The sequence below is a fragment of the Cololabis saira genome, chromosome 6, assembly GCF_033807715.1.
Source record: "Cololabis saira isolate AMF1-May2022 chromosome 6, fColSai1.1, whole genome shotgun sequence".
Classification (NCBI taxonomy): Eukaryota; Metazoa; Chordata; class Actinopteri; order Beloniformes; family Belonidae; genus Cololabis; species Cololabis saira.
In genome coordinates, this window is record NC_084592.1 from 18,354,573 (window position 1) to 18,366,368 (window position 11,796).

The window sequence follows — 11,796 nt, forward strand, 5'->3', positions numbered from 1 at the left end:
AAAGAAAGAAAGAAAGAAAGAAAGAAAGAAAGAAAGAAAGAAAGAAAGAAAGAAAGAAAGAAAGAAAGAAAGAAAGAAAGAAAGAAAGAAAGAAAGAAAGAAAGAAAGAAAGAAAGAAAGAAAGAAAAATTCCCGTTGATGACGTTTTTGTGTAACAAACATGGCAGATCTGAGAGCGAGATAGATTTATATTTAAAAAGGTGGAGTTGAATTGGTATTTTTTAATCGTCATTTTTATCGTTATCGGGATAAATGCCAGAAATTATCGTGATACATTTTTTAGTCCATACCGCCCATCCCTAGTACACACATGCCCATATAAATATACTTATTTACACTATACTTGTCACGGAGTGGTAAGATGAGGACCCAAATGCAGGAGAGCAGGAGCCAGGAGTTGCAAAAAAAACTGGGTTTATTAAGAAAAACAAGAACCAAAAACGCTGCAGAGCAGGATTAGCAAAAAACACGAGCGTAAAAACCAAGAACCTGACAGGACACATGGAGGGAGCAAACAGTACGGAACCACAAGGAGCAAGGGAAGACAAGACCAGATATACACAAGGGAGTAACGAGACACAGGTGTGAACAATCAGGGCAGATGGAAGACAGGCGGGGCAAAACAGAAACACAAACTGGGGGAAAAGTCACACACTGACATGCATACATACACATATAATTAGCTGCCCATTTCTGTACATAAATATAAACAAATCTACCCATTCACCCAATAGTGTTATCTGCAGGCCCCTAAAAGCCGCTAAACCCCTTCCTCTTTGTACCTCGTGAAAATCATGTTTTTATATTTGTTTATTTGTGAACTGGTTAATGTTTGGACATTGTTTTAATTCTAATTCTATGTCTCTATAAGCTTGCAAAAGAAAACCTCAAAAAGTAGTTGCAAACAACGCCATCCTCTTTGGGTTTCAGGCCATCTTCGACCGCAACAGGAAGGACGAGCTGCCAGGGCTCCAGCTGGAGTGGATTGATGGGATCTGCGCGCCGCTCTATGAGGTAACACTCGAACAACCGCTCTCCAGCTTGTCATGCCTGTCACACGTCCGCCTCTGACATCAGTGGATGCCGTCCTTCCTAACTTATTGTCCCTCGCTGACGCCAGCGCCGGTGAATGACTGCTCAAATAACTGCTGCCTTTCCTTCTCTGAAAAGGTTGTTTTCATTGAAAGTTCTGGACCAACTTCAAGGTTGTTGCATCCTGCTCTTGTGAGAACAGCGTGCTGTGAGAGAGGCTCAGAGAAGCATGTGAACAGAGCTGGTGACGTAGGCTGTGCTTGCATCCCCTCACTGAGACTTCGACCAACAGTCTTTTCCATGAAAACACAAAAACAATCGGGGCAGATTTGACTGAATTATCCACCCTGTCCAAGTTACGAGGGAACTAAAGGAGATATATGTGCCCTTGTTGGTGCAGCATCGTGCATCGTTCATGTGTTTGTGAATGACATCAGCTGAGACTCACTCACCCCTCCTCTCTGCCAGCAAGCTGTGTGGGAGGAAGAAGACCGACTTACCGGAGGGAGGAGGGTTAAGATGCAAAGCAAGTTGGACTTTAATTCATTAAAACCAGAGAGAAGAGGAGCTGTGAAAGGAGTCAAGTTGTTCTTGCAGGAGAGGGAGGAAGTTTCCTTTGCTTTCTTCACTGTTAAACGAAACAGCAGTACAATGCTAGTTATTAAAGGTATTGTGACATCATTTTTAACATGCTTTTAACACTATTAAAAGTCTTGGCCAACATCCCTCAAATGTGTCTAAAAGAGTGTAACAAGAAAAACTTCACTCTTAGTACTCTTTTCTTGGCTTTTTATTACAGTGTTTTTTTGCGCCGTGAAAAATGCTTCCTTTCCCCCCTTTCCTGTCAATCATTGCTCCGCTCCTCCTCCAAACCTCCTCCAGCCCAACCATACGCTCACAGCGGCGTCGGAGCGACAGGCGAAGCATGCACGGAAGAGCAGCAGGGAGAACCACAGCAAACAATCATAAAATTAAAGGCATGCAAGCAGCACTGTCCCCTTATCTTAAGTCCAGTCAGTGGCCGCGGGTCTTCTTAGCAGTTTTCCTCCGGTGATTAGAACAAAAGACGCTCTAAACAGCTCCGTGTTAAGCCTCATTTATGGTTCCGCGTTAAATCGACGCAGAGCCTACGCCGTAGGGTTCAGCGTATGGTGCGCGTCGCAGCGTAACCCTACGCCGTAGGCTCTGCGTCGGTGTAACGCGGAACCATAAATCAGCCTTTATGGTGCGCTGGGGCGGTGATTTAGCGGATCGTTACGTAACGATCCGCCACCGAACCACATGCGCCGTTTTTGCACAGTTATGCGGAAAATCCCAGAAAGCACACAATACACTGAATGTTAAAAGTTCGTTGTTTTTTGGGTGTAATTGATGTCAAGACACCCAACAAAACACAAAAAATCAAGAAAAATGTGTTTTCCATGTCACAATCCCTTTAAGAGCAGAAACGAGCAGCATTATACCGTGATCAGTGATAGGGCTGGGCGATATATCGAGATTTTAATATATATCGATATATTTTCAAGCGCGATATGGTACGAGACAATATCGTTTATATCGATTTAAAAAAATATATATTTTTTTTTTTGATGATTTTGATATAGCTTATTTTGTGACTAATTGACTTGAATGTTTTATTTGGGATTTGCACAAATGTTTTGTTATTTGCACAACTGTCAACCTCAGTGGAAAAGTCTGCCTGTTACTGTCTACATTGTATTAATTGCACAGTGTATTTTAATTTAATTGTTATGCAGGAAAGGGATATTTGTTTTATTTTATTCAATAAGCATTTTTATTCTATATATGCAGGCAGTTTATTTTTATTTCATTTGTTTTATACATTTTGATATTGTGCAGACCTCTGTTAATAAAGGTACCTGTGTGACATTTGGCACGAGGCTTTGTATTAAAACTGACAGTATGCTATAATGCTTTGGGGGAAACCCCAATTATGGCACAGAAAAAATATCGATATATATCGAGTATCGCCATTCCGCTAGAAAATATCGAGATATGACTTTCGGTCCATATCGCCCAGCCCTAATCAGTGACAGAAGTCGGAGCTGTCTAATCTTCCCAGGCTCTGGTACCCTATTGTTACTGTCTCTGTGGTGTAGATATAAAAGCATCAGAGCTCTGTGTGTGTGTGTGTGTGTGTGTGTGTGTGTGTGTGTGTGTGTGTGTGTGTGTGTGTGTGTGTGTGTGTGTGTGTGTGTGTGTGTGTGTGTGTGTGTGTGTGTGTGTGTGTGTGTGACATGTAAAAGCCTGATACTTGGAGGATGCAGACACGGAGCTCACAACCACGCTGCTGCCAATTAAACTCGCGATGGAGGAACAGAGGAAGTTCAGAGGCGGCAGGGTTTTTGTCTCCGTGGGCGGAAGAGATCGCGTTCTTGATCTCGCTGATCTCCTCATCCCGGCGGTGGCTCACTACTTTGTGGAATAGTAATCCCCCACTATTATGTAACTTTCCATCTTCATACCCCACCGTATCACTCTTCCTCCTCCGAGTCCACCTCAAGTGGACTGGTTGATGCTGCGCTAATCAATGTCCGCCGCAGAGGATGCAAACGTTATTTTCTTGGACCAAAAACAATCAAACAAAATAAATCACAGCTTCTTTTAACTCTGCAGATTTCAGGTCGCACTATAACGATGGGAAAAGCAGTAGATTCAAAGATTTAAACGTCAACCTGGAGGTTTACAGTAGCACTTAGAAGATTGTCTGCCCATAAAAGCTTTTCTACGTCTCCCCATAAACACGTCGTCACCTGTGACATCACAACTCCTGAAAGCAGATGAGGATCACCACATGTGACTAAACAAATGAGACTAAAAGTAGTAAAAGTATGGGAAGCTTTGATTTCAGGGTCTGGTTTTGGTTCCCAGTGACATTTTGGATACTGGACAGTTTTCACTTTTAGTTGTTGTTTCCTTGTTCCTTAAATGGTTGATGAGCCATCCACACTTTCAGATAGATACAATCAGTACTCGAGTTGTAAAAAAAAAATCAGGGGGGATGGTGGATTTTTATGGGGACAGATAATTTGTGCTGATTACAAATAATATGATATATTACAAATAATAGCACTGACCAAAACACCTGCAGAAATACTGCAGGAATGACATAACAGCAGTTAAATGCAGCCTTCTGTAAGCTTTAAATATCCACTGGGCTTACATCAAATGCATCAAAAAACAACAATAAAAAACAGTTTTCTGAACTTATCAATATGACTCTGTCCTTCACAGGATAAGTAAAATGGATCACTGCAAAAACTCAAAATCTTAACAAGAATATTTGTCTTATTTCTAGTTAAAATGTCTCATTTTAGTAAAAAAAATCTCATTACACTTAAAACAAGACTCATCACTGGAAAAAACAACAATTTCCACCTGTTTCAAGTAGATTTTCACTTGAAATAAGTAGAAAAATCTGGACAAGATTTTTTTCTTGTAATGAGAAGATAAATCTTGTCCCACTGGCAGATTTTCTTACTTATTTCAAGTGAAAATTAACTTAAAACAGGTGAAAATTGTCAAATACCGGTAAGTTATTTTTCTGGTGTTATTTTTCTGGTGATGACTTTAAATGTTGAAATAGCAGTGATACCACATTCATTGATGAAATGACATAAGGGATGGAAAGGGGGGATGGCAGTTTTACAGGGGGGATGATTTTGACTGTTTTTATTTCAGGGGGGATGCCATCCCCCCTCATCCCCCCTCAACTCTTTGCTTCTTTAATAAACAAGCCACTTTCCCTTCGCAGCCCTGCTTTGCACACATTTGTTGTAAAGTTTTCTCCTCATGATGAACTCTTGAGCGGTAAAGACCAACTCCAGCAGTTATGAACGCTCGGAAAACCGTCTTTGTTCCTGAAATTATCTGCAACATACTGCATATCCGAGCGGGCCTTCTTGAGACGGTGCTGCGGCTCTGCTGAACCACTGCAAACATCCACAGCTGCAGTGTCGATGGCTGTTTTTGCTCATGTCCTGTTAGTACAAAAACATCTTATAGGCAAGGGTGGGGAACTTTAACAAAAGCCGGTCTGAGAGAGTCGGACCTTCAGCTGCTTTCTTTGGCGTCCTTCGTGTCTCGCAGATCTGCTCTGCCCCAACTCATGGGATCTTTATTAGTGACTTTTCTTGATGTAGACAAAAGCTCTTTCAATTTCTGCACAATGAAGTGAGTTTGATTTTCTTTTTTTTTTTTTTTGTAGGTCCTCAGAAATTTTCTTTGCAATTGTCCCAAAAAATAAAATAGTTACCATCAGACATTCATAGTTTCGCCTCACGACTGAATGTTGTAAATAGACTGATAATCTTGGAAGGATTGCGCGCAGATATTTAATATTGGATGAGCTGGAATTCATTTTTGCCGATAAACAAATAACAATGTAAAATATTTCTAATTTGTCCAACTTTGTACTGCTTTTCTAAAGTGTTTACACACTGTAGCTACACCGGTTCAACAAAGGCCACGATTCAAACTGATGTCTTGATTTTCTCTCTTTTATTCTCCTTCTCCTCCGTCGTCAAAATCATAGAACACCGTGAAAACTACAAACAGAAGCAGAAAGTCCATGAGTCCATTGTAATTAAATGCTGACCCAACTTATACAAATAAATACTTGAAGTGTCCAGTCTTTTCCAAGCATTTTGTACACAATCACAAACTAAATAAGATACATTTGATGTTAGACACAATTACCGTTTGCGCCTCTTGAACACAGTGCAATTCTTTATCCCGTGTCATGCCATCCTGCCTCCATTGTCTGTGGTCCCGCGCTTTACTTTTGACCCACAATCCCTCAGTTGACCCTCCCGACAGACCAGGGGAAGTGACCACACCCTTTCAAAATAAAATATCCTTAAACCTTAAAACGCTTCATGAACTTAAGATAAATTTGTGTTTTTATAACATGTAAAATGTTATCAAATTAACTCTAAACACTTAACTCTGTCTCACAGACAGTTACACACACGTTTAAAAAAAGCAATGTAATGGACAGAATAAACAGCTGATTTATTATTATTTGTGCTCTAGAAGTAACTTATACTCCGACTGCAGTGTCTGATTCGAGTGTTTGTTATAAACAGCTCCTGATTTATGCCTCGTTGTTTCATTTCATGAAGAAACGGTTGCTTATCAATCGTGCCATATGATGCTATTCTTAAATTGAAATGTTGAGCTGTAATGTTGATCACCACCACAGGTGAACCGCTTCACAACTGCAGTTTAACTATAATATAGTATATTGAGAATCCCTGTATTCTCATACCCACTGATTTGTTATGAGGGGTGGAATCTTACCAGAATGGCCCCGAACAACGTTGTGGTTGAGCCACATCCTAAACCATTCACAGCTGTACTTTGAAAAAGACATAAAACACATCTGATAATGTTTTTTTGCCATCTTGAATGACACATGACTTTTTTAGGGTTAGGGTTGCCAGATTATGTTTTGACCACCAGTTTAGAGAATAAAAACAGTTCACAGTGACGTCAGAGGGACATTTACTCGTATTGATCCGGATAAAACCCAACTGGCTGATGATATCAAGTGTACATGTGCTGTCACTCGTGGTGCAGTTCAGTCTCCACCATCAACAAAGCTCTTAAACAGAAAAAAACAGTCCAACTTGTGCCAGTAATTACAACACCGACAGGAATAGATAACAGACAAACATGCTGGGAATCTTCATCCCAAATGCATTTTTGGTCCCATGAAGCTGAGACAAATGGTTGTGTGGTTCTGGCCGGATATTAATCTAGTCTCCTTTCTCCTTTGATTGTGACTGAAAGAGTAGGACGAACATGGTGTTTGAACTCGGCCCCCTCCAGTATTGCTCAATTGTTCGTATGGTTTTGAAACGCTCCCTCTGAATATAAATGCATCTCAAGTTTGTGAGCCTGATTTCAAGCTCAGCTAATGTGCAGCTGTGATTGTTTGTGTTACAAAAGGTTTGATTTCCCTTTCATGCACACGCACTTCCAGGGGTGTTAAAACAAATACATCTATCTTCACTCTTCATTGCGCTTACCGTGCCGTTTCACATTTGCATGCGAAACAGGGGTTAATTAAACAGTGACTAATTACAAAGGCTTCTCCGGAGATCCGGCAGAACACGTTAGAGGAGCAGCAACCCGCTTGTCTGGTCGTTCATTCATCAAATGGAAGTTGGCCCAAACTTCCAGCTACGCCTCATCATCGGAAAATGACACGAGCAACTAATCTCAGTCGTGCGTTATTCTAATCTTTAAATAGCAGCCGCTTCGTGGACGGCAGCTATCAAGCGGCCGTTTGTTCCCGTTGTTGTAGAGAGACAGTCCTTTTATATTGTTTCATTTGTTTTGCATTTACAGTGTCGTACGTTTGATGAATGTTCTAGTCTCGTATGGTGACGTTACTACCGAGTCTCAGAATTAGGCAAACTTGCATGAATATTTTCACTGTGATGCTGTGTGACAGATCTTATGAAAGATTTGAAAACGTGTTTTTCTTTGTTTTTCTCTCTCTCTCTCTCCAGACTCTGGTGAAGTTGACTCCTAAACTTCAGCCGATGCTCGACATGATCGAGGCAAACAGGGAAAGATGGGGAGAGCTGAACAAGCAGAGACAGTGTGGGCCGAGCTCCTCTGCACCGGCGAGTCCATGCAGCGTCGACGGCACGGCGACCGGCGGCTGCACCGGGGCCATGACCGGCGGCTCACCCTGCTGCGGCGCCAAAGCCGACGGCACGCCGTCCAAAGCAGCTAGTTAGTTCCCGCCGGCGAGCCGGTGTCCTACATCTTTTGTCTCCTGACAGGAAGTCTGCAGCAGAGGCCGCGCAGTGCATGCAGAGGTTCTTGGGCTCTGCTCCTCTTCGCTTTTGCAACTTGGGATGAGCTTTAGACTTGAGTGTGGCGCTATCGTAGAGGTTTCCCTGCTCCCTTCAGATTCCTCTTGCTGACGGATGATAGATATATGTTTGGCAAGCCTTTTTTTTTTTTTTTGGAGAAGCTCAAAATGAGCTGATGACACCACGTCAGGAAGTAAACTCAACCAAACCCAGACAGAGATGGAGTTGTTTTTGCTCTCGGCGGTGTCTTCTCGTCGTCCGAGGGTAACAGAGACGTTTTTGTACATCTGTAAATACGCTTTTCAGTTTACAAGTGCTGTTTTAAAAAGAAAAAAAACTGTATACATTGGATGGGAATATTGTGTGGCCGTGGGGTTCCGGAATAATGACGGGGTGCAGTAGACGGCAGGACCTGTGACAGTGCTTGCAATGCAAATTGAATTCTTCACTCCCTCCCTTCCTGTGCCTTGTTTAAAGATCCTAATGAAAAATGCATGGTCTCGTCACGGGGGTTGTTGATAGTATGGAAATCTATGTTGATCCATGCTGTTTTTCTGCCATAATTTATAAACCAATGACTGCAGTTATCTCTTGACCCCTTGTTACCCACAAAAATTAACATCATTTACATACGAGAATATATTTTGCCCAGTTTTATAAAGGCAGGCTTTCACTGGTCTCTCTCACACTCTCACACACAATGTGCCTTGAGGAAGTTGTTCTGGTATTATGTTAAAATCCTGCAGGACAAGAACTCAGCTCGACTGATTTACGCCTGACAGCTAAACTAAGTTCACAAACATTTGTTCACTTCTTCGCCGATGATGGAAAGTGATTATTTGGTAAATAAAAGGCCACGGCGTGTAAACAGTCAGCTTCGTTTCATATTAGGATTACAGTGTACATTATTTCACCCAGTTCTGTTTGGATGTTACAAAAGAACCCGTCTAATTAAACAAAAAGAGAATCCAAGCCAGTCGCCGCTGCAAAACATTACTTTTTTTTAACGTCTCTTCAAAACACCAATACATAATAAATACGTTGTTTTAATGTTTCTCCTCAAATCTCCAGACAAAATGCGCAAATGCATGCTTCATCACTCATCAAATAGTTTCAATCAGGATATTTTAGTGTGTGGAGAGGAATAAAAGGCAGTTAATCTCTCTGGAGAGCTAGAAGTTGTTGAAACACAGTTGTGTTTTTTTTCACTTTGTTTCATCCCAAGCAGCAAGAGTTGACTTCTTTCTGAGAACCTGCAAGAAATTTGTCATTTCAATTGATGTCTCATCAAGTTTAGGTATCAAAATGATAACTTACATCAGGAAAGAAGACCTGGTTTTTGGTTAAAGGCAGCCGTTCAGAACCCTCCCTGACGGAGTCTCAGTATGGAAACAGAAGTGGGAATAAGCTCTTCTGGCTCACAATTACTTAAGTGGTTTCCAAAAATATATGAATATCCTGATGAACAGTGAAGAAGAAGAAAAAAAAAGTTTTTTCCAAATTTTGCAAATTTGCTAAATTAAAAGTTCACCTGGTCCTCACCGAGTCTTTTAAAAAGCACCATTGCAACCTTACGTGAATGAACACGTAACACTGTGTCATTATTTATCAATGGAAAGTACACTAAGATAAAGAAAGCAGACAGGTGAAGGTAATAAAATGTACTCGATCTATTGACCATAAGTTATTGTAACCATCTCTGTAAAGCAGAATGCCAAGGAGGGAAGATATCAGCCATAATCTTAGAGAAGCTGCTGTATCTGGAGTTTGACCTTCTGCGAACCTCCAAACAAGTTCAAACCAAGTTCAGACCATGAAATTGTCTAAAAAGTGGCAACAAACTCAAGAGCTCCATCTAAGATTCTGCACAGCCAAGTTCACATGTTCAGTGTAAGAAAAGGATTTGGATGTCATCCGTTGCTCAACCAAAGCTTGGCTGAAGTACGGTTGTGGAACAGGAACACAGGAGCCAAAGCACACGACAAATCTGAATCTGACATGCAGCAAAAGCAAGGATGAATGTGTTGCAATGACTCAAAGCAGATGAAATCCTGCAGCAGGAGTTTGAGGGAGGTGCGTATTGATGAATGCCTGCAAACGGCAATGGACAGAGGCAACTCTAGTGTTGCATCAGTTATCTTCTGTAAAGAAGAAGTGTAGAAGAAAGAAGACTTCGATACAATGGTGGGAGAGACTGAGAATTTAGTCCGGAAAGTCATGACTTCATCCATTCACCTTCTAATGTGTATGTGAGGTCGGGTCGTGGGGGGCAGTAGCCTCAGCAGGGAGGCCCAGATCTCACCTGGTGGCACCCAAGGGCGTTCCCAGGCCACCTGAGAGATAGTCAGTCTAGTGCAGGGGTCGGCAACCCAAAATGTTGAAAGAGCCATATTGGACCAAAAACACAAAAAAAACAAATATGTCTGGAGCCGCAAAAAATGAAAAGTCTTGTATCAGCCTTAGAATGAAGGAAAGCAGGGGAAAGATTTTATTTTTCATTATGCACTTCAAGAAAAAAGTCGAAATGTCGAGAAAAAAGACGAAATGTCAAGAAATAAGTTGAAATGTTGAGAACAAAGTCGAAATGTTGAGGAAATAGTCAGAATTTCGTGAAAAAAGTCGAAATGTTGAGGAAAAAAGTCGAAAATGTCAAGACTAAAAAGGAAAGGAAAAAGGAAGAAAAAAAATGAAAAAAAAGAAAAAAACAAGAAAAAACAAGAAAAAAAGAAGAAAAAAAGAAAAAAGAAGAGAAAAAAAAGAAAAAAAAAGGAAATAAAAGGTCAAACATTTTTGAAAAAGCTCCAGGGAGCCACTAGAGCGGCGCTAAAGAGCCGCGGGTTGCCGAGCCCTGGTCTAGTGTGTCCTGGGTCTTTCCCGGGGTCTCCTCCCAGTGGGACATATACCTGGAAGACCTCATCAGGGAGTCATCCAGGAGGCCTCCTCCCCAGAAACCTGAGAACCCTCATCCGGCTGCTCTGGATGTGGAGGAGCAGCGACTCCTGGACGACCGGCCGAGCCTCTCATCCTGACACCCTGCAGAGGAAACTCATTTCCGCCGCTTGTATCTAAATAATGACACAGTGTATTTTGTCACACGTTGGTGTTCATCTGAGCGTGGAGTTATCCCTTGTAAGAACCAGATTTGATTTTAATGTCCTGTCATTTAAAACCTCCAAACTCAAAAAGCCTGTACTTTTACCATGGAGCTGATGTAAACCTGCAGTTCCTTCTACTTATGTGGTTAGAAAAACAACTCCACGAAGAGATAAAGAGTTTACTTGTACATCTTAGACTTTGCGCAGAATTTGCATCAAAACATCCTCTAATTGACCACACATTGTCTCGCTCAGTTACAGGTGATGCGATGCGATCCATCCATCCATCCATGCATCTATCCATCCACCCATCCATCTATCCATCCACCCATCCACCCATCCATCCATCCATCCATCCATCCATCCATCCATCCATCCATCCATCCATCCATCCACCCATCCATCCATCCATCCATCCATCCACCCATCCATCCATCCATCCATCCATCCATCCATCCATCCATCCATCCACCCATCCATCCATCCACCCATCCATCCATTTTCTATACCCATCTTATCCGTGCAGGGCCACGGGTCCACCTTATACTTTTCTTTTCTTCGAGCTAGTGGCTATTTTTCCTCACTGGACGGGTAATTTGATTATTTAAAATATACATAATTTGGCACGACTGTCGAAGCTTTTCAGGGGATAATGAGTAGGAAGCACATTTGATCCGCAAACATGCTGCCTACAAACGGAAGTCATGAGCTCAGGATTAAGACTCGGGGACACCAGGTAAACGACAAGGGAAGAGAAAACCTCCATTTACAAACCTGTGACTAACACAAGCAGAAGGTGTTCATTGAACGCATCATCA

At 41.8% G+C, this 11,796-nt stretch overlaps 1 protein-coding gene across 1 annotated transcript in view; it reads left to right on the forward strand.

Moving 5' to 3' along the window:
- pde11a (phosphodiesterase 11a) overlaps positions 1-10,361 on the forward strand; it is a 70,998-nt gene extending 60,637 nt beyond the window's left edge. The window contains exons 19-20 of the mRNA XM_061724457.1: positions 931-1,014; positions 7,572-10,361. Coding sequence (XP_061580441.1) covers positions 931-1,014; positions 7,572-7,805 — 318 coding nt within the window. The 3' untranslated portion in view covers positions 7,806-10,361. The remainder of the gene's footprint in view (positions 1-930; positions 1,015-7,571) is intronic.
- The last annotated feature ends 1,435 nt before the right edge of the window (positions 10,362-11,796 follow it).